Below are 23,872 nucleotides of genomic sequence, written 5' to 3'. Positions count from 1 at the left end.
TCACACAAACGGGAGGTTCCCAACCCCTGAGCTACAAGACAGACCAATGGCCTGACTGTATAAGGTGCTTCCTATGCTCAGTGTATAGACAAGTCTCCTAACAAAACTTGCAAGGGGGGGTTAATGATGCAAAGGCACATTATACTTGGAAGTTAAAATGACAATAGTAGCCTGTGTGTCTTGCAGAGTCAAGTGTTATGCAATATGAGTAGTCTCGGGGGACGAGTGCTGTGCAAAATATTCACTGTATGACCCTACCCAGACTAAAGGGCTGTGGTCAACATAAATCAGAATGGTTGGTTCCAAGAAGGATGGGGCGCCTCTGTGGTTATTTGTCAGCTTCGTGCAGAACAAAAACATATTTTAGTCAAATGCCATGTGGTGTGTAATATGCACCATATGGAGTATTTAATTTGAGCATGTAACTCTGATTATTGCTAATGGAAGTCCCCCATGTGCGCTCTGGTCATAAAGGGCCCCTATGTAAAATTAAGATGCAAGGTTTAACAAATAGCACATGCAGATTTATATAGTTCCTCACACCCTTGCTTTGTGAATCAGGAGCCCCCAAAGTTGCCCCACTGTTGGGAACTTTGCCATTGGCTGAATACGTCAAAGACAAGAAAATGCCTTCTGCCAAGCTCAATATTGTTGACACTGATGGGCAGCTACTCTCCAGGGCTTCAGTCCAAAGCCTTTTCCTGCCATACCTGGAGACACAAAAAACTGATCCTCAGCCCTTTTACAGTGGAACCTTGGTTTATGAACACCTCAGTTTACGAATTTTCAGTTTACAAACGCCGCAGACCCATCTGGAACAGATTAATTCACTTTTCCATTACTTTCAATGGGAAAGTTACAGGTAGGTAGCCGTGTTGGTCTGAGTCGAAGCAAAATAAAAAAATTCCTTCAGTAGCACCTTAAAGACCAACTAAGTTTTTATTTTGGTATGAGCTTTCATGTGCATGCACACTTCTTCAGATACACACTTCTTCAGATACACACCAACTAAGTTTTTATTTTGGTATGAGCTTTCGTGTGCATGCACACTTCTTGGTCTTTAAGGTACTACTGAAGGAATTTTTTTATTTCAATGGGAAAGTTCGCTTCAGTTTATAAACGCTTCAGTTTATGAACAGACTTCCGGAACCAATTACACCCATGCTTCGGGTTAAGTACGCTTCAGGTTGAGTACTCCGTGGACCGTCTGGAACAGATTAATCCACTTTCCATTACTTTCAATGGGAAAGTTCGCTTCAGTTTATGAACAGACTTCCGGAACCAGTTACACCCATGCTTCGGGTTAAGTACGCTTCAGGTTGAGTACTCCACGGACCCGTCTGGAACGGATTAATCCACTTTCCATTACTTTCAATGGGAAAGTTCACTTCAGTTTATGAACGCTTCAGTTTATGAACAGACTTCCGGAACCAATTGTGTTCATAAACCAAGGTACCACTGTACTTCAAGGCATGTGCTCTTTTGCTGAGCTGCAGCCTTTCCTCCAGTGCACATCAACTACCGGTAGGTGAGCATGTTTCCCAATCTCTGATGACACAAAGCCAGCTATTCCGTTTTGTTTGCCCTTTTCAGGGGAGATGCCATCTTCTTACTTTCGCCACTTTGAACAGGAGTAAGAGCAGCAGCTCAAATTCTACCTTCCTCCAGTCACTTGCTAATGCCCATTTCGTCACAACGCCTTTGCCTCTGGGGTATCTCTCAGTGAGGGAGACTTGGCCCAGGTTCCTCCAGCTGCTGACACCTACCTTTCTCAGTGCGTTTTTCTTTAAGATCTACTTATCATTGTTTTTTCCATCCAGTTTTTCCTCCAAAGAGCTCAAGGTAGTACAAGTAGTTCTCTCGCCACCCCATCACTACTTAGTTCAATACCCTTACCATGAAATCACATCATGCAGCTAAATGCTGGAGAGGTTCCAGCAATTCAACACCTTGTTCCTAATGGGACCCTTTGGACAAGTCAAAATGGAGTTCTTATCAGCATCCACTACGAAGAAAGTCATGCCCTGTGACATCCCTGTGTGTGACACAAGACCTATTCAGGCTTACTGGAAGGAATAGCAAACAGCTGGTGCAACTGGGCTGCAGGATCATGGATCTAGCCTGACATCCCAGGTTGCACATTCCTCCCAGTCTCTTTGGCAGTGGGGAACCTTTAGCATCCATGGAGGCTGCATGTATACTTGAGGACCTGGGAAGATCGGGATACCAGGAAATAGGGAAGGGCCATCACACGGTGGTAAGCATCTTCCTTGCAAGCAGAAGGTCCAGGTTCAATCCCAGGGGTCTCCAAGTAGGGTTGGAAGAAACACTTGCCTGAAATCATGGAGAGCCACTACCAGGCAGTGTAGGCAATATTAGGTAAAAGGTAAAGGACTTCTAGATGGTTAAATCCAGTCGAATTTGACTATGGGATGCAGCATTCACCTCCGCTTTCAAGGTGAGGGAGCTGCTATTTGTCTGCAGAAAGCTTTCCGGGTCATGTGGCAGCATAACCAAACTGCTTCTGGTGCACAGAACATCATGATGAGTGCCAGAGGGCACAGAAACACCATTTACATTCCCATCACAGCGATTCCCATTTATCTACTCATGCTGGTGTGCTTTCGAACTGCTAGGTTGGCAGGAGCTGGGACAAAGCAACAGGAGCTCACCCTATCGCATGGATTCGAACTGCTGACCTTCTGATCGGCAAGCTCAAGAGGCTCAGTGGTTTAGGCCACAGTGCCGCCTGCGTCCCTTCAGACAATATTGAGCTAGACTAATGGCATCAGGCTACCTTGAAGATCACGTTTAGGCCAGGGCACTGCAGGATCTAAATATTTTTTTTAGAAATAGCTAAATACAAAGGCATGTCATGATGAGGATCAGCAAACCACTGACTTTGCTGTGGTGATCTAAGTGAAATATGCTGCTGTTGGCTGTGCTACTCTGAAAAATCTGCCTAGATGGATCTAGAGCTCCCACTGCTGCAACCCCTTGCTAAACTCAGAGATTCTGGACTCAGCTTCTCCTCCCCCACTTTTGATTCTCTGTAACCACCCATGTTTCCTAGACTCAAGCAAAAATTCCTTGAGAACACCGGAAACTGCCTCTGACCACTGGTCCATCCAGCTCTGTACTGTCTACATTGCCTGGCAGTTGCTCTCCAGGGCTTCAGACAGGAGTCTCTCCCAGCCCTACCTGGAGATGCTGGAGATTGAAGCTGGCACCTTCTACATGCAAAGCAGATGCTCTACCATAGAGCTATGGCTCCCTTCCAGTTCCTTCAGCCATTCCTGAGAGGAACTCTGGATTCCACTCTCTCCTATGCCACAACATTTACCAGGTAGCCATTGGCATGCCTTTTTCTCCATCTGACTTATTGCTTGGCTACTTGGAGGAAGGATGGACACACAGGCATAAACAGATAAAATAACAGAAATTGTGCCTGAATGTCTTCACTTAAGAGCACATTCTCACAGGGCCCTTAATTATATGTTTTTAGTGTACTTAGATCTGGCTACAAATTGCTTTGCATTTGCTATTACTGTATCTACCGTTATTCACTCATGCTGGTTTTGGTGTTCTTTAATGCTGCACTCTGTGATATTTGTGCTGAGATTGTTTTTGCACATCTTTTTGGTTTTGTAAGCCACCCAAAGGAAATGAGATAACAATAACTGGAATTCAACTAAGATTTATTCCGAGTAGACTCACTGAAATGAATTAATATGAAGTTAGGCCCATTAATTTAGTAGATCTGCTGTGATCACAAGTGTTTAAATGCTTGACAGCAATCACAGCATCAACTCTGAATTCTGTGGCCCCATTCAATGTCTATTAGTGTGTGTGTGTGTGTGTGTGTCTTGAGATGGACACCAACAACACAGAGAGAGGGAAACACACAGAGACAGAGTGCAACTGAGAGACTGAGAGACTTTAAGCAGCTCATGTTTTGACATCTATAAGCTGGTTTTATTTTTTGTACAGCTCCTAAGAATGTTAAGCATGTTATTATATTTTTTAAAAAACTAGATGATCATACGTACTAGAGATCATGGGACATGTAATTTTTGAGTGTCCAAGTATTCAGTAGGAAGATAAAGTGTTATGGAAATGATTTGTCCCACAACTCCTTGCACCTGGGACACCTCTGAGCAGGTTGATGGCAATATCCCAGGTGCCCAGAATCTTGGGACCTAGTTTACAGGGCACCTGCTCTTCCTACTGAGTAGTCAACAGATGATGAATGAATGAATGAATGAATGAATGAATGAATGAATGAATGAATGAATGAACTGGATCCCAGTGACTGCCTAGACGCCTGGAGAAGAATGGGGAACCTGTGACCCTCCAGATATTGTGACATTCCCAAGTCCCAGCTCCTATCAGCCTCAGCCAGCAAGGGCTGATCAGCGATTATGGGAGTTGTAGTCCAACAACATCTCTGAAGGACCACAGGTTCTTTGTCCCTATTCTTGGACTTGGAGCCTGTTAAATAGCCCCACACCAGTCACTAAAATAATCACTTTGCATTTAAATACATGGAGAGCTATTCCGTGCAATGCCCAGTTGCAGAAATGTACTGTAACCTAAAGGTTACTTGGGTTCCTTAAAGGTGGCGCATTTAGAGTGGCTCACCCTGACAATCTGCTATGTTGGCTGCTGCTAGTTCAGGCTGTGATTTATATAACATATAAAATGGACGCATATGCATTCTCCCTCTGCCACATGTTCACTGATGGCAGAGGGAGTGATATTGCAGATGCGGTTTTCTATCCCAGTGTTCAGCATTAGTGTGCATACAGCAGGGATCCTGATTACGTACACACAGTTGTAGACATGTAGGACTCTTTCACACTAACACTGAGCATCCAGATATTAGGGACAGTGGAGCCAGTAGGAATTTTCCTACTCTCCCCCTGCATATCTAGTTACACATGTGGCAGGGGGAATATCCATCCACCTAGAAATTTCAGGAAATCAGGCTAACTGTGCAATTCTATACATGCCTACTCAGAAGTAAGGTATACATATGTTAGGGGCCATAGGATTGCAGGCTAAATTTCAAAGCTCACATTGAGATCACAAAGTTGGCACATGCCTCCCAGTTGCCACCAACTGTGCTGCCATTTACCCCACTGGTGTTCCCAGACTACGTCTACTTGGAAGTAAATCTCATGTATTTGAGACTTTAAAAAATATTAATAAAGGCGCAATTTTAGCTTTAAGATTACAGCAAAGTTAGATTCTGTTTTAGTGTGAACTAACTAACTTTTGGTTAGTTTTATGACATGTGAGAGGGCCTAAATCACCTTGAAGAATTGGCCAAATTAGCCAAAGAGAAAAATGGTCGATATGCCAGACAAATAGCAAGTGCCTGACATTTTACTAGCTATCCAACTTTGCGACTTTGGAAAGAGTTTATTGAATTTCCTCCAAACTGTCTTTTTAAAATAGGAATACATTCCCACAATATTCCAACAGCTAATTGTTTATCTTTGCGAACACTTCAGCTGCTCTGATTACAATGCCTTGTGACATTTACAAAGAGGGGGGAATAAAAAATGTGTGTTAAGGAAAATAAAATTATACAATTAACGGTCGGGCACAGAAAGGAATAAAAAGAAAACAGATGGTTGGCTGCAACTGCTGTTTTTATAGAATTCTTAGTCAAGCAGAGTATAAGTTGCCAAAAAAAGAAAAAACACAGCTAGGAATATTGTCTTATCATACTACAGGAGGTTAGATTTCTTCTAATAGTTAACAAATGCACTGAATCTAAAGAGCAAAACTGTACAATGGTTTGATCATAAGTGTAACACATTTACCATCTGGTTGCCTTTCAAGAATTTGTACTCATTTAGAAATTCTATTAAAACGCTTAATATATATTATAATCAAATCATACCTACAAATTAGGAAGCAATCATCCTAGCCACTGAAACTCCTTACAGCTAGAGAAACTCCAATGAACACATGGAGCTCAGCTCCTCTGACATGCAGGGGCTCTCCTGTTCATTTTAAGGCATGTTTCTTGGCCTCAGATCAGGAGGGAAGATTAGAGTTCCTCTCAAACTAAAAAGTACATCTTGAGCTTACTCTCTCTCCCCAGCGGATGTGACAGATTTCCATGCAAGAACCCCATGTTACACGCCAAAGTGTCCCGTGTGGCTCTGGCTTGGGTGTCAATGATGGCCAAAATGGGAGTGGATTTCAGAAGCGTCAACACAGAGAGCTTGTAGTTAAATACCTGCGGGTAGCTATCAGTCCTCGGTAGAACAGATATGTCATAGGTGGCAGCAAAATGACTTTTGGCTTGTTGGATTTGCCCGTACCGTTCTCTCTTTCTCCACTTTGCCCTTCGGTTTTGGAACCAGACCTACATCAGAGAAGACAACAAGGGTTAGACTACTCATGGGGAGGACCTGAGGCAAAGGGCAAGATAACATACACCTCCGCAACCGGACTGGCAACTGAATCTCACTTCAAGACTTACTTTTTAAGTTAGGAGAAAAGGTGAGTAAGAGGCAACATGATATAAGTTTTTTAAAATATGCATGGAATGGAGAATGTGGCTAGAAAAAAAGTTTTTTCCTTTCATAGAATCCTAGAATTGTAGAGTTAAAAGAGACCCAGAGGGACTTCTAGTAAGGAAAAAGGTAAAGGACCCCTGGACAGTTAAGTCCAGTTGAAGGTGACTATGGGGTTGTGGTGCTCATCTCACTTTCAGGCCAAGGGAGCCAGCATTTGTCCACAGGCAGCTCTCCAGGTCATGTGTCCAGCATGACTAAACTGCTCCTGGCGCAACAAAACATTGTGACGGAAACCAGAGCGCATGGAAACACTGTTTATCTTCCCGTTGCAGTGGTGTCTATTTATCTACTTGCTCTGGTGTGCTTTCAGACTGCTAGGTTGGCAAGAGCTGAGACAGATTAACCAGTGGCGGAGCTTCATACTCCAGCACCAGGGGGTGGAGAGCAGGTGGGGGCAGGGCTGGTGCACTGCCCACAGGGGCGTGGCACGCGTCCTGGGGGCAGGGCACGCCGCCTGCAGGGGTGTGACAAGCGTCCTGGGGGCGTGGTGTGCTGCCCACAGGGGGAGTGGCATGCATCCTGGGGACGGGGCACGGCACCTGCAGGATCACACCACTGGGGACAGTGCGCTCCCCCTGCACTCCTCTTTCTCCGCCAGTAAGAGTAACGGGAGTCGTGGGGATTTGAACCGCCGACCTTCTGATTGGCAAGCCCAAGAGGCTCAGTGGTTTAGACCACAGCACCACCCGTGTCCAACCCCCTGCAATGCAGGAATCTAAACTAAATCATACATGACAGAGGGCCATCCAACCTCTGCTCATAACACTAGAATTTGCGGGCATCCAATGGAGCTGAAGATTGGAAGATTTAGGACAGATAAACAAAAGGATTTCTTCGCTTAGCACATAGTCAAACTATGGGACACACTCCCCCAGGAGGCAGTGATGGCCACCAATTTGGAGGTCTTTAAAACAGGATTAGACAAACTCATGGAGGAGAGGGCTATCAATGGCTACAGGCCATGGTGATTATGCTCTACTTCCACAGTTAGAGTGGCGATGCTTCTGAATGCCTGTTGTTGAAAACCATGGGAGGGGACTGTGGTCTTGTACTCATGTTATGCTCACTGGTTTCCCCGCAGGCATTTGGATGGCCACTGCGATAACAGACTCCTGGACTAGATGGGCCATTGGCCCAATCCAGCAGGCTATTCTTATAGTCTTATGACCAGTGACAGTGCCATGTCCCTCTATGGTACACAAAATGGATAAAGTTACAGATTAAAATATCATCATAGCAGTAACATTTACAAAATGTGAATATAGGCCTACCCCTCAGCATGATGTCATTTTATATATAACACATTCAGGGGGGTAGCATACTGGAATAAACGTTATTTCATAGTCCACCAAAGACAAAGATGGAGCCAGGTGGGTCTCTTTTAAAAAATTAGATACAACCTTAATTTTGCTACCATAATGGTAAATGCTGGGAGAGCTCCTGCCCCTCATATCTCCAAAGGTAGAAGAACAGTCTCCAGTCTTCAGCATTCAGACCAGGCGGTGGTTCTTAAGCTATTTAGGGCTTTACACTTTTTAAAAACTGAGAATGGAAACATAGTTGTAACCAATGACAATTGCATAAAGTAGGAGTGGAATTAGGAACCTGTAATGTTGTTGGAATAGGAACCCAGATGTTGTTGGATTCCAGCTCCAGCCAGCATGGACAACAATCAAGGATATTGGGTGTTGGAGTTCAGCAATGGGCCACAGGATCCCCATCTCTGAAGCATACAGAGGATGCCTTCACTCCGTCAAATAGTGAACTCAGCTAGTTGAGTTCAGGGAAGTCCCTAGGTACTTAAAGAACTTGGGGCACAGGTCCATGGCACAATATCTGCATATGCTAATTTAGATGTAAATATGTGTATGGGGAATTAAGGTAAAGGTAAAGGGACCCCTGACCATTAGGTCCAGTCGTGACCGACTCTGGGGTTGCGCGCTCATCTCGCATTATTGGCCGAGGGAGCCGGCGTATAGCTTCCAGGTCATGTGGCCAGCATGACAAAGCCGCTTCTGGTGAACCAGAGCAGCACATGGAAACGCCGTTTACCTTCCCGCTGTAGCGGTTCCTATTTATCCACTTGCATTTTGACGTGCTTTCGAACTGCTGGGTTGGCAGGAGCTGGGACCAAGCAACGGGAGCTCACCCCGTCACAGGGATTCGAACCGCCGACCTTCTGATCAGCAAGCCCTAGGCTCAGTGGTTTAACCACAGCGTCACATGGGGAATTAAAGTGGTGGAAATCTAGAGTCTCCTCTGCAAGGCACTTTGCAGTGTTCTGAGTTTTTTAAAAAGATTGAGTGGGGGCAACCTAAAAGGGAGGACTAAGCATGCTGAGTACAGTGACCACTGAAAACGAAAAACAGAAGAGTGGAATGCTTTCTTAAAAGGAATGACAAGTTTCCAAACTATCTTCAAAGGCTGCACCATGCCTAATATGTTACAATAGTCTACAGTAATGATGTGGAGCTCCTGTACTTGTGCTTTGCCCTTGTTCACTTCTGGGGAGAGGAAGCCCCACGCATATGAAAGAATACTCACACTCCGTTGAAGTGAAAGGGGAAGCATTTGTGATCAGAGGAGCTCCAGACAGACAGACAGACAGACGGACACACAAACAAACAAACACACACACACACACACAGCTCCTGCACCCAGAGAAAGTCATTACAGTGTGACAAATGTGTTTGAAACTTTAAATCATATCACTAGTCACATATTTATATAAATCATTGCCAAAAGGTTGTTCATGTGAGTTACACGTTATTACCATAGCATTTGTTGCCAACGCTACTCCCTCCTCTCACTCACCCTATTTCAAAGCCTCTGAATAAAAAAATGGATCCTGTTTCTTTCAACAACAACAAAACGCAACTTGAAACAAATATCAAAATAGCATTGTGGTGTCAAGTGGCAGGGAGGTTGTTCTCCTCTGTGCCACAACATTTCTGGTCAAATTACACAGTGTTAAACTCAGCTCAAAAATAGTGCTGTTCCCTCTGGCTCATGTTTAAAGATCAGCAAACGAGAACTAAAGCCCTTAATGCATTTCAAATCTAATATCGGAGCAGGAACTTTAAGCAGAAATGTTTCTGAAACTGATTTGAGTGTTAATCATTTGTGGAGGTTATTTATTGCTTTTAGCCCTTCAGGATACCCAAACACACATGTACCCGCCCCTTCCTAATATTGCCCAAAGCAGCAGGGACGGCCTTTTAATTTCCATAGACCCGTTGCGAATTTAATGCGTCAGTTTTGAAAAATGCCCCCCAAACAATCAAAGCACAAACCCGGCTCAAACCTGTTAAGCATTTCTTTTCTTTTTATGAACCTAGGCTGCTGGTGCAATCCTGCCCTTAGCGATTTGTGCAGAAATTCCACTGAAGTCAATGGGGCTATTCCAGTCCTTAACCAATTGCAGGATTGCACCTCTTGTGGGCAAATTTGTATTATCTATTGTGCCGAAGGCTACAAGAAACCATTCCCTCCCCCCCCCCTTGCTGTCTCCGCAGGAGGCAGAGAGAACATATTATGGGAATTTAGTAATGAGGCCCTTTCATTGAAAAAGTCCTTGACAATCTCCTTAAGCTAGGTGCCAATTAATCCACTGACATGCGGCAGGAAAGAGAACAACTCCGATAAATTAGGTTCAGGCTGACTCTCTCGGCATGGATGCAGGACGAAACTTAAATTGGATCTTGATGAAATGCCGCAGAAGGGAGACGTGCGGAGCATATCCAGCCAGTCATTTGGCTAAACTAAATAAAACAATTTGCTTGAATTTAAAGGAACTGACGGGGAAGAAACCCACATTTTTTAATGCTGACACTCCCCCAAAATGTTTCTGTTTACATCGATTTACTCAAAGCCGGCTCTTGGCAAAGATAAAGTAACCATTTGCCTATACAAAACAAGGCAGCAATCTGCTGCTTGTTATCCCTGCCTAGCCAGATGCGGGTCTCTAATGATGTCAGGCCTTTGAAAATTGCTTAATATTGTGATGGAAGACTCGGAGGAAGAAAGATCCCCAGTTTCTTGCATTGGCCTTTTTCAGTAGGCTGATCAGAAATGCAAAAATCCAGGGCATTTAGTTCAATAAGCACGGAAATCTCTGTGTACACAAAACATAAAATAAACATTCTCAAGGGGGGAAACTGAAACCAGCAATTTTGTTCCAAGGAGAGCACATAATATATACAGACTGTAAATCCACACTCTCTTTATCGTGCTCCACACAAAACTAGACGGATCTGATTCTGGCACCTTTACCCATCTTGGACAACAATGTGGCATGAGAGAGCCCAAACTTATTGCAACCCAGAAGATAAAACTGAACTCATCCCACTTACAGCCAGATCTCTTGATTCTACTCAAAGAGTGTAAAATGATGTTAAACATGGGCAGAAATTGCAATTATGTCAACATCAAGGTACAAATGAAGGGGGGGAATAACCTGAAAACATGATATCTGGATTCTGTGAACTTACTCTCAGAAACACACTTAAAAATAACCTCCAATTTGTTTATCTTTTGGCACCAAGACTTTCAAAGAGAATCCAGGGTCTAAAGAGTTGCTGAACATTCTATTTAAGGGGAAGGAATGCAATTGAAGGGATGTCATTTCAGAGTTCTTAGAATAGCCATATCGTTTGTTTGTTTGTTTGTTTGTTTGTTTGTTTGTTGTATGCAGATCTGCTAGTGAAGGAGCACATCTTGTCAAACTGACTTTTATAAGAAGTGCCAGTGCCCTGGAAAGTTCATAAACAGACACCTTTGTTCAGTTCCTCATGCCTGGATATCTGTTTCCTTTATTTCTTAGCAGAGCCTTTTCAGATTACAAAATTGTATTCAGTCTGAAGAGTAAACCTCACATTGACAATTATTCTGTTCAGAAAAAAAAATTAAATCCCGCTTCTATAGCTGAGGAGGCTGTAAAAATCTATCGCCTCCTAATGAAAAGCCATTTCACTGAATTTGACAGTTCATTGGTTTGCAAATTAGCACGCTCTACCGCATTTTCTGCATGTGCAAACTGTTTTCCCATTTTTATCTTGTGTTCAATGGGACTTGATTTGGATCAATGGGCAGGATCCAAAGAACGGAGAGGCTGTTGTGAAAGCTTTGCAGTGCAATCCTACACCCATGTCAACTTGGAAGCTCCCTTTAGACATTGGTTGCCTCCACGTTGCTAAACACGGGTGCAAAAAGTTTTAGGGCTGTGCCTCTGCAGCTGCCGCCCTGACCAGAGGTGCTCCCCATCCCACCTGCCCATCATACCTGAGCAGCATGCCAAGCAGGAGCTGGGAGAGGATGACTGGCAAGACTCATGGAGCCTGAGCTCCATGTCCCACCACTGCTCCGCAGCTCCACCCAGCAGCAGCAGCAGCAGCGCTGCATGAAGGTGCTGGGTAGGGAGTGCAATGTTTGCCTTAGAGAACACAATACTTGCTCTGGGTGCTGGCAACCCATGCTATGCCACTGGATGGCATTTACTTTACAAAGGTCTGCAATGAAGAGAGTTTTGTGCATAGCTGTGCACCCAAAGCTTTCAATGGAATCTGGAAGCATTCAGGTTCCATGGCACCCTCTCTACAAATGTTGGTGCTGTTAGTGTAGACATCAGAAGAAGGGCAGGCTGAACAGCACGGTGTTGGGGGTGAGACTGCTCAGCACAACTCCCACTCCTTGCCCCTGTTAACAGCAATGTGGGAGCTTGTCATGCCTGAAAGGAACATGATAAGAAACATTGGGAGTTGGCTTATGCCAAGTCAGAGACCATTCGCCCATCTAGCTCAGCACTGCTTGCTCTGACTGGCAGCTGCTCGACAAGATTTCAAGCAGGACCTTTTCCTCGCCCTTCCTGGAGACAGCAGGGATTGAAACTGGGACCTTCTAGGTCAAAGGCAGGTGCTCCATATCTGAACTACAGCCCTTGCCCAGGTACATGCCCAAAAGGGCTTATTCCCAGGTACATTGGTATAGGACTGTAGCCTCAAACTTGCTGTATTCTCCCCTGGCACATGGCAAACTAAGAAAAGTTTCAAGAGTGGGAAACACTGGGAAACAAGCAAATCCCTTTCCTGAGTCTAAGCAGCTCTTTGGACCCAGGCCAATAGGTACTAGGCAGTGATCCAGACAGCCAAGCCTAGAGGAAGGGTGGTGCTTCCCCCACCAAAAAATGAAAAGAAAGACCCACATACATACATATGCAACAGTAAAAAGACATAATCCAGATTGCCATCCTTCATGTTTTTGCATGAATCTTTTACACCCACACAGTCCCCGGGACTGAAGACTGAACTGAGACAAAGGGTTATGCATGTTAATTGGCTTACCAATGCCAGGATCTCTGTGTAATCAACAATTGTTTTGTCAATTACTATTTCTAATTAGGTCTGTACTGACCTCATGGCTAACACACACACACACACACACACACACAACCCCATGGTATTTATACATACCTGCAACTCAGGATAGCACTCCATACATCGGATGAAGTGACATGACCTATAGTCCACGAAAGCTTATGCCATAATAAATCTGTTAGTCTTTAATGTGCCACAAGACTCTTTGTGGTCTTAGCTATGGTATTCAGGGTGTTTTTCTAGATGCAAATGCTTTTAAAATGACCTTCCCCAACCCAGTGTCTGCTAGGTCCAACTTTTTAGAAATGATATTTGAGGGTTGGAATCCAAAACATATAGAAGATGCCAGTTCAACGAAGACTGCTTTAAATGGGGACAGCAGTTATTTCTAAAAACTTCCATGGATTAATCTTTGGGGGGGGGGAGGGTAGGAAACTAATACTTTTCTTTTTAAGTTACAAAAGTTATCCAAAGTATGCATGTTTAGTAAGTTCCACTGCAATCAATGTAATGTATTGCAGCACAAGTTTTGGTCTCTGAATTTTCAGTTTCTTAATTTACTTCTTCTCATTCTTTGATTCAAATAATATTCTCCCATCTTGTCTCCACCAATACACCCACAGTTGGTGCAAGAGTTTATTGGATGGCATGTATTTTTTTTAAAAAAAACTTCTATTATGTTTTCAAGCTTCTGAATATGCCTCCACTGACTTCTGAATATGCCTCCACTATGGGATTTGCTTCCGAGAACGTACACTGAAGAGCACATCTATAACTAATGTGAAGCCTTTTCATACATTACATAATGGTTTGGCCACAGAGTATATGCTTCACAGGCCACAGGCTGCCAGTCTTAGCTGTGTGGATGGTTGCATGTACAGGGCTCATAATTTGCATTTTTAAGTGTACAATTAAAATAGCTTAGATGTGTGCTTAAAATGGGGGGTGAGGGTGGGAATGTATTAAACAGTCCTAATTAGTCACCAATATTCACATTCAATGATGTATAAGGATATTTAAGCCAACAATTAGCATGGCATTGTTCATTAACAACAAAACCTAGAAGCCACTCAGGTTAATGCAATTAGATTAGACCATAGGCTACAAGATTCCATCCTTTAAAAAAACCACCTCGTTGATACTGATATGATGAAAGGGAGAAACGTGCTAAGTGGAAGGCACGTTTGGCAAACCCTCACCATGATCAACTCCCACCCGGAAACCTATTTCACTGCTGTGGAAGGATGTGTGGATTCAGAATTGGCCTCCACAGTCACTTACAGACTCACTGTTAAAACCATGTTTATGGAAGACAATCTTACTCGGCTATGAATGGTTGCCAAAGAAGAAGAAGTAAATTAGCAGTTAAAAAGGTAAAGGGACCCCTGACCATTAGGTCCAGTCGTGACCGACTCTGGGGTTGCGGCGCTCATCTTGCTCTATTGGCCGAGGGAGCCGGCATACAGCTTCCAGGTCATGTGGCCAGCATGACAGAGCCACTTCTGGTGAACCAGAGCAGCACACGGAAATGCTGTTTATCTTCCCGCTGTAGCGGTACCTATTTATCTACTTGCACTTTGACGTTCTTTCGAACTGCTAGGTTGGCAGGAGCAGGGACCAAGCAATGGGAGCTCACCCAGTCGCAGGGATTCGAACCTCCGGCCTTCTGATCAGCAAGCCCTAGCCTCTGTGGTTTAACCCACAGCACCACCTGCATCCCAAATTAGCAGTAAAATGCTACTAATGCCACACAGCAACCAGTGTCAGCTCACTGATTAGAATGGTTCGGAGATGTAGAAATTGTAATTATAACCCTTTAGAGACTGTGGATTGTTATTGTGCAACACTGTATAACCATTCTGCAGATGCAAATCCTTGTCATGTGTGATTGCTTACATTGGCTTTTGCATTTCCAGAGCCCATAATGTTAATGTATTGCGTGAACCATGTGTTCCTCTCCTCCACTCTCTAGCCCTCATTAACATCATCCACATCCAGAACGCAAATAGTGCAGCAAAGGCACAAAGGCGCTTTCGGCATCATACAAAAATAAAGCCCTGAATATGTGAAATAGGGCTAGTCTGGCTCAGTCCAAAACCCACAAATTTGGTAGATGTCCCTAAGCAAGCCGTTGTGCTTTAGTCTCAGCCCGTTGACCCTGGTCCACCTTACAGGACGGTTGTGAGAGTTGCTGAAACAACAGCTGCTAGCGGTGATGACTATTACTTATCAAATTTATTTGTCACCTAATACCTCGGCCTCTAGGTGACACACAACAAAATATTAAGAACAAGCCGAGGTAACAGTTACAAATATTACTCAATAAACAATGGCTATTACGCAACATATGGCAATGCACTGAGTTGCTAACCCTCTTTCCCCAATTCCAGAAGAGGAACTGACATTTAATATTCTGTAAGATTGCCAAAATGAGATTTAAAAAAAACTACTTTAAAGTGATGGGTTGTTGTTTTAAATAGGCCTGGGAGAATATGAAAACCTTCATCTCATACCACAATGACATAAATATTGCTGCAAGGTTAGCCTCTTTGCGGAGAGCATTCCACAGAAATGGGGAGCCACCATTGAGAAGGCCCCTCACCATCTGTTTCATGCCTCAAAAGGAGACCATACTCAGAGGAGAAAAACCACTTTGGAAGATCTTAAGACCCAGATAGGCACCTATAGGAAGAGGCATCCAGTCAGGTACCTAAAGCTGTGCGGGACTTGAAATGATGTGAAGCCCTTGAAACAATCTGTTCAGTATTACGACTGCTGACATGCCTTACTGGTTGAGTAGCAGAGCTACCAAAATAGACGCACAGTCAGCTGGCCCAGCCTCAGATCGAAACACAACATCCTCCTCTGTCTGAGGGATAATTCAGACAAGGCTCCTGCTCAACCTAATGAGCTTTTTTAGCCTCCAGAATGAGCGGCTTTGTTTTTGGATGGAACCGCGGCTCCTACCTGAACTCTGGCCTCGGTGAGTTCTGTTCTCAGAGCCAGCTGCTCCCGTACATAAACATCGGGGTAGTGTGTCTTCTGGAACACTTTCTCCAGCTCTTCCAGCTGCAAACTGGTAAAAGTGGTCCGGTGCCTCCTCTTCTTGCTGCTGGAAACGTTGCTGTCGCACTTATCTCCCAGTTCGTCCAGCTCGCCTTTCTCTTGCATCCCTTTGGCGGGGGACATGCGAAGGCTGCTGCAGTTATCCAGAGGTCTCCCCAGCTCGGTGTGAAGCGGCTGGCCTTCCACTTTGGTAATTCCATAGTTCACTGTACAGCAAAGGGGAAACAAGCTTGGTTTGGGGTTCCTTTCGTTTTAAACTTGGAAGCATTTTGTGGGGAGGTGGGGGTGGAATTATTATTGAAATGGCTATAGCTGAAGAGGAAGCTTCCATGCCAGAATCACAGACTGCTTATATTAACAACTGCCTTTAGCCATGCCTTTCTTGTCCCCTCAGCATGCCTACTGGAGTTCAATGTGACTTACTCCCAGGGAAAGTGCTCACCAAGTGTGGTGCCCTCCAGATCTTGTTGGACTACAACTCCCATCACCGCCAGCCAGCTTGGGGAATGGGCAGGGATGGTGGCACCTGTACTCCACCACATTGGCTAGCCCTGATCTATAGGTTTGCTGCTTAAGTCATGCTATTGGAATACAGTCTCACAAAGTGCCGGGTACCACATTTACCTGGAAGTAAGTCCCATGGAGATTCAAAGAGAATTTGCTTTGAGACGCCAACCGGTATATTTCATATCACAACTATGCATTTTGCAGTGCAAGCAAACCAAATAATAGACACTATAAACCTGAAGGAGCGTCTCCACCCCCATCGTTCAGCCTAGACACTGACGTCCAGCTCCGAGGGCCTTCTGGCGGTTCCCTCACTGAGAGAAGCGAAGTTACAGGGAACCAAGCAGAGGGCCTTCTCAGTAGTCGTGCCTGCCCTGTGAAATGCCCTCCCATCAGAAGTCAAGGAAATAAACAACTATCTGACGTTTAGAAAACATCTGAAGGCAGCCCTGTTTTTAAGAAAGTTTCTAATGTTTGATGTTTTACTGTGCTTAATGTTTAAATTTGTTGGAAGCTGGGGAAACCCAATCACATGGGCAGCATATACATTATTATTATTATTATTATATTTATTTTTTATTATTAGAAGTATTAAACATCAGATCAAAATAGACTTGCAAAGGCACATTGCAGTCCTATGCATCTGTTCTTAGAAGTGTGCTTAGGTTCATTCCTGTCCCTACCAAACCTATTTCAGCTTTCACACTCAAGTACTTCAGCAATAGCCCTTTGCATGCTTACCTGGGAGTAAGAGAATTCCATCTGAGTAAATATGCAGAGACCGAGAGAATATGGCAATGAAACTTTTAATGAAACTTTTTATAAAGTGCTTTGCTTTGGATGAAGTTCCAAATTATTTCATTTTTAAGCCAGTATAGTAGCTTTAAATTGTTGGGGGGGGGAGGAGTGTATAAGAAAGGTATGTGGAAATGAAGCGCACTCGTGCATCAAGAATAATGAAGGGAGTGAAAGGAAATAAAAACGCCCTACTTTTTTTTAAATGCTCTTGGTTTTGTATAGTGGCTTTGCTTTTAATTAAGGTGTATATTTACAAAGTGGTGGGGATTCTCTTCAAAATCGTAACTCAGTCAAAGAGATTATTTCCTATATTTTTGCACTCATCCTACAAGAACCATTTATCTTTGAAAAAACACTTGCTGTCCAAGATAAGGATTAAAGTATTTTCCCCCCTTTAGCTTCTGAACTAATTCCCAGCTTTTTTTGCTAAATATTTCTGAGATAACTGATGCAGCCTGTTACAAGATTTGAATGATCTCCAACTCCCCCCCCCCTTTTTTTTTTGACAGGTGGGGAGTAGAGAAATTCCAGTCCTTCAGGGCAGTAAAACATTACAAAGGATGGCACCCAAGCTGCCCTTTCAAGATTGTTTTAATGCTCTCTGCCACTCCCTGTAATTTCTTTACACCCTCCTGTTCATTTGCTGTAATTTTAACCAGGCACAGGCTGCAACCCAGAACTGCACACTTACTTAGAAGTAAGCACCTTTGAAATCAGTGAAGCTAGCACCCAAGTAAGGCTGCAAACACATTTCCTTTTGACTTTAATAGGGATCTACTTCTGAGTAAATGTAGTTTGGGGCTATAAAATAGAACAGGAGTTCACAGTTGGTCAAGTCTTCTCAGCAATAAGTTCTTAAAAATATACAGTTAAGGTACCCAATTTAAGGAAGCTAACAGGCAACAATTTACACTCTACCAATAATATTACTTTCTGTTAAATGCTCCAGTACTGTCCACCAGCACTGACCCAAATTGAAATAAGAACCAAACCTATACAAATGATGGCAAACCTATCACAAACATGCAATGTTAGATTCCCATGGGATTATTTCACTTTTTCTGTACCTAAGGATCTTGTGGGTCTTTCCCCCCCCCTTTTGTCCTACACACTTAAAATGATTGCCTTTGGAAGTTGTGTGAACTTGCTGTCAAACAATATTAAAATAGGAGTATTTTTAAAAAATAAAATAAAAAAACAGATTCCATTATTATAAGCACCAAGGGAAATATTGCATTTTGATATCAAAAAACCTGATTCTTAAGACTGTGATCTAAAAACTTACCTAGAAGAATATTCTACCACATAGGTTTGTGCTGTGCTCGTGCTTCCTACTGAAGTATTAATTCTCTTTTTTATTTTAGGTTTACTATTCCAACTGTCCTATGCAGCATTCCAATAATTCAGAATAAGAATCGTATTTACAGACTTCTTGCAGCAGGATAATAAATGTGTTGCTATTTAGACATTTTAAGGCAGATTTACGCATGGAATTACAAAAATTTCCTTATACTTCCCTCATTTTTATATTCTTCATTACTGTTCCAAATATTGAACTATAAACAGAGCTGATCGTTTTTAGATTTCATAGTCAAGGCAACGGGCAGGCAAATGTTGAGTCTAACGTTAAAGCAAACAGAATCAAAATTCTGCTGTGAAATCTTTGGCCCGGGGAACATTTGCTGGCAATGAAAATCCATCCCACTTTACAAGACATAAAAAAGTTTCAGGCTGGCTTCTTTTATCGTTTGGCTTAATTTCCTTTTTTAATCGCCTTGCTTTAACATACGCTATATATAATGGGTAAGATCTCCAACCTCGTTAAACTCAACGAGGTTGCAATAAACATTTCACATCGCATTGGTTTGTCGGCTTGAAAGCACACACGGCAGCGAGCAGGTTAAGGAGGAAAGAGGAAGAGAATGTCGCGCTGTATTCTGAGATGAAAAACTGGGTGTTTAAAAGCAGGTTTTTGTTGCTGTGCCTTTTGCGACAGTTTTTATAGATTTTGCTACATAATGTAGCACGCGCAGCACAGTCTTCTCTCCACCCACCCCCCCATGGAACATTTAACGAGCCCCATTCCAACCAATGCTAATGGAAATCTGTGGGGTTTATTTGCAAGTCACGATTGCCTCGAGGATCAGGAAGGTGTAAGAAAGCATACAGATGATGCCCAAAGGCAAGTGAATTCATCAAGAGCCGGAAGTATAAATGGCACCTATAAATAAGGGGCGGAAGTATAATTGCCACTGACATGACCCGCGGCAACAACTAAACGGGCACACTTACCGACGAGTAAGCCCCATTGAAGTCCACGAGATTTACTTCCGAGCAGACACGAGATTTTTTCTTTCTACTCGATGTGTCCCTTAGTTAACACCAAGTGGTATAGCTCAGCCGGCGGAGCATGAGACTCTTAATCTCAGGGTCGTGGGTTCGACCCCCAAGTTGGGTAAAATATTTCTGCATTGGAGGGGGTTGGACTATGATTCTATATTTCTATGTTATTACCAAATGTAATGGCTTGCAATTTTGTAGGACTGTTATATCATCATCATCATCATTTCGGAAGAGGAGGAAACTGACCAAGAACGATCTGAAAATTTGTGTGCTTTTTAAGACGGTATGGATTGGCATTTTGGTTTGTGATCTCACATTTTTCTGGAGCGTTGGCAGACTGGAGGGTTTCTACAGACACGACCAGATGTTTCAGCAAACTTAGCCAGCGCTTCCGGTGAGCAGAAAATTAAGCTAAAGGGCCGACGGGATTTGGGGAGAAAGCAGTCCCCTACTTGGTCCTTCCGTAGTAGTTTTTGTTCGTTTATTTATTTCTTTTGTTTTCAGTCAAGAAAAGTCTAAAGTAAAGAAAGTAGCAGCGGACAAAGATGGGGAGGGCGGGCGACTGATCTCCAAAAAGCAGATAAAATATTTGAATTTAAAACCATTGGCGTCAGATTCGAGCACAATGGTTTAACCGGATTATGGATCGGATGTGAAAGAATATTGTCGCTATAATGTATGGTGAGAGAAGATCAAAAAAATGGTGCTGCATTCAAATACACTCCGGCCGAATGCAGCCGATCAGAGGAAAATATGTATATTAATATTTGGTTGAGGGGGGGGAGAGAAGCAAGTCGGGCAGTTAAACATTTCGGCTTCCAATTTCCTCAATAATAGCATAAAGATATAAAATGCTCTGATATACCTAATAGCATTCATAATGGACATGCACACTCATTAGAGCTCTCTCGTTGCTTTGGGACATTTTAGCCGCTCCCGAAGGATCATTTTGGCTTATTCGCGACTCCCTGCGATACTTGGCTGTTACTTTGTCTGTTGCTGACAGTTAAATGCCTTCCTTGATTCCTTCTGTTGTGTAATTCGACTGCGCGCCGCCGTTTTGCCTGTCGTTATAATTTAGTCTATATGATGATATTATTAATTTATCCGTTTATGTTTGTGTTGCCACCTTTTATTATTACATATGTTTAAAACCGATAGGTGACAGACGGATTTAGAAGATGATCGAGATGATGACACATGGGTAAACGCACTCGCACACTAGATAGATAAAGGCATTATTGTAGTGTAATGTTTTATTGTGTTTTAAATATCTTGGAAGCCGTCCAGAGTGTCTGGGGCAACCCAGATAGATGGGCGGGGTACTATTAATAGTAGTAGGAGTAATAACAGTAGTAGCCAAAAGCCTTTGCAACCTCTCTCTCTTTCTACATATATGAACACATACACGCGCAAAGTTAAAGGCCCATTTTAATCTATAGCAGGGCAAGACCGAAATGTGCGTCCTTCCGCGGTTCCTCTCTCTGTTTTGCGTTATTGTCCCTCTTTCGCCTCCAAGACTCCGGCTGTAAATCCTTCCACAGATTTGGCTTTCAGGGAAGAGACGGAGAAGGAAAGGAGTCTGTCTGGGGAGTGTTTTCTTTTTGAAATGCTGACTTTGGGGGCTACCTTCTTCCTCATATCCCTAAAGACAGGGGTGAGCGGGGAAGCGAATCTGAGGTCCTGCGGGACGCAACTTCAGAGCTCACCAGTAAAAAGCCCTTGGCAAAAAAATAAAAATAATAATCTAAAAAAGCAAGGGCAGCTGAACGCCTCCAAGCTGCGTGACACCCGAAGAAGGACTTTAAAAGGGGAAGAAAAGGAAGAAGAAAAGCCCGAGGCCGTCGGAAGGTAAAATCCTCTTTGCAAACCAGCCGGCTGCTGGTGGGATGAACTGACGTTCGAGGGTGATCTTGGCGACTGCCGCAACTTCCGACCGAGGAATTACAGGCACGGGCGTCAGGTAAAGTCAAATCGGAATGCAACAGAAGAGGAGCATCACCTTCGCAATGTCAACTTTTTTCTCGTTTTCATCATTTAACGAGCGGCCCGTCTAAAAACACTCTCCCCGCCCCCCGGAAAGAAACCGGTTTTAGCTATCCGGTTTTTGCGGGCTTGCAAGTCCTCCGATCGGGATGTTTCTACCGGTAGCTGCCCAGGGCTGTTGGGATTGCGGAGAAGCTAATCTAAATTCTATAAAGTGGCGACCGTATTTGGCGAAGCTTCTCCACAAAGGGAGATGCGTCCCAGCTCGAGGTGCCTCCAAGGCGCCATCACATTTTAGGAAACCGCGTTTGCGCCCCAGATTCCTCTGAGATAAAAGAAAGAGCGAGGTGTTCTCCGGAGAAAAACACTCCAAATCTGCGGTGGATTGGGCCCCAATCTTGTCCGGCCTGCTGTGCGTGCGTGTGTATATGTGGGGAGCTTTGCTGGAGAGGAGAGAACTGCCCACCCACCCACCCCAAAAAAATTCAGTTTTCCCAAAAACATTCTGCATGCAGACGCCCAAAAGAACCCGCTTCGTTTCGCCGACCCGGATCCCGTTTACACAGAAGGCCAAGCCACCCCTTTCCGGAGGAGAGCCGCTCCAAGCAACGTATCCTGGACGGCTTTTCGGACACCCTCTCCCCACCCCGCACCCCACACACTACCCCCAGATCCTGGGCCGCCGTCCGGGCGGACTGCCTGCCGCGGTGCCGGCCAGCCCTTCACTCACCGGAGCCGTCCCTGCCCGGGGACGCCCTGTCCAGCCTGGCGTGCGGATTATAGGCGGCCTGGGCCACGCATTTGCCTCCGCCTTTGCCGTAGAAGGCCTCTCCGCCGTCCAGCGCTTCCATTACGTGCTCGAGGGGCCCCCCGGAGGCCAGGTAGAAGTCGCCTCCTTTGCCCGTCGCCGCCGGGGGGCTCTTGAGGCCGAATTTGTCGCTCAGGAACTCCATAATCCTCGACGGAGCCGCGGTCGCGCCTGGCCAGTCGTCGCTGCTGCTGCTGCTGCTGCTCTTGCAGTCGCTGGTGCTGCGGCGGAGGCGCCTCGACGGCGCTTTTATATCTTGAAGCGCAGCGGGGGCTTCTTGCGCAACCTTCCCAAACTGCGGCCTCCGCTGGCTCCACCCCGTCTCTGGCCCCCTCGCTCTCCACTCCCCACCGCAACCTCGGCGGCCCACAGCGGATGGGTAGACAAGCGAATGATGGAGGGAGGGGGCTCGGAGAAGAGTCCCTGGCCAACCGCAGCCAACTCACATTTCGCCCTGACTTCTGCAAGTCGAGAGGAGCCTTCCCCACCCCCTGCCTTCTCCCCCTCCCTCGCCCACGACGCCGCCGCAATCCGGAGGGACTCTGCTTTGCTTTCGGCCCGTATGAACGGGCAGCAGGAAACGGGCCGGCGATCTGGAGCACAAGGGAGGTCGAGGAGCGTGGCGGAGGAGGCGGGAAGGGAGGGTGTCCCGCGGTCTCTGGACTTCGCGGCAAACGAAAAACGGAAGGAAAGGGGGGGGTCCCGCGACGCGTTGCCAAACTGCAGCGGCAGCTCCGTGGAGTTACACTTGCGGGGGGGGGGGTCCTGGCTGGGTGCGAGAAAGGTGAAGAAGGGTAATAATTGCAAACAGCGTCTGGAAAGCCGTTTCAAGGACGCGGAGAAATAAAGTCGGGTGGTCACCATCCCCGGCCGAAGGAGCGATGCGCCTTTAACTCGGAAGTAAGTCGCCCTTGGTCTCATTACATCCGGATTTCCAACTCCGGGTCCGATATGCGTTTGCTTGTGGAGCAGCGATTCCCCTCAACAGATCTGATTTCCGTACAAGGCTGCAATATATTCTCTACTTCCGAGGAAACGTTATTAGGACTTGGCCTACAGCTGGATGCAGATGTGTGAGCCTGCAGGAGAAGAAACCTTGGCGTTTGCTTCCTCGCGAGGAAACACGATGAGGACTGCGATGGGCTACTACGCGTTCTCAAGTCACTGACTCCAGAGGAGCCCCGTTGGCTTCAAAGAGAATATTTCAAAGTAAGCAATGGAAAGCAACAATTTGATCCGGATGGTTTGAGGAGGAGGGGAAGGAGTACCCCCAAAGTTTAAATACTGTTCTTTATTAATAGCCTAATATAGCAGGGTTCCGCCAACCAAAAGGCGGGGGCATTTTTGTTATATTAAATATATATTTTTAAATCGGCTCACATGTGTGTTTTAAGTTG

General features: G+C 44.8%; 1 protein-coding gene across 1 annotated transcript in view; it reads right to left on the bottom strand.

Moving 5' to 3' along the window:
- The window catches only part of ALX1 (ALX homeobox 1), a 35,370-nt gene extending 12,741 nt beyond the window's left edge, over positions 1-22,629 (bottom strand). The window contains exons 1-3 of the mRNA XM_035128564.2: positions 22,398-22,629; positions 15,935-16,239; positions 6,254-6,382 (exon numbers count right to left, since the gene is read on the bottom strand). Of these exons, the coding sequence (XP_034984455.1) occupies positions 6,254-6,382; positions 15,935-16,239; positions 22,398-22,620 (657 nt within the window). The 5' untranslated portion in view covers positions 22,621-22,629. The remainder of the gene's footprint in view (positions 1-6,253; positions 6,383-15,934; positions 16,240-22,397) is intronic.
- Positions 22,630-23,872: the final 1,243 nt, after the last annotated feature.

The sequence above is a fragment of the Zootoca vivipara genome, chromosome 10, assembly GCF_963506605.1.
Source record: "Zootoca vivipara chromosome 10, rZooViv1.1, whole genome shotgun sequence".
In the NCBI taxonomy this organism is placed as follows: Eukaryota; Metazoa; Chordata; class Lepidosauria; order Squamata; family Lacertidae; genus Zootoca; species Zootoca vivipara.
The sequence above is the reverse complement of the archived record's forward strand: the minus strand, read 5'-3'. Positions and strand labels throughout refer to the sequence as shown.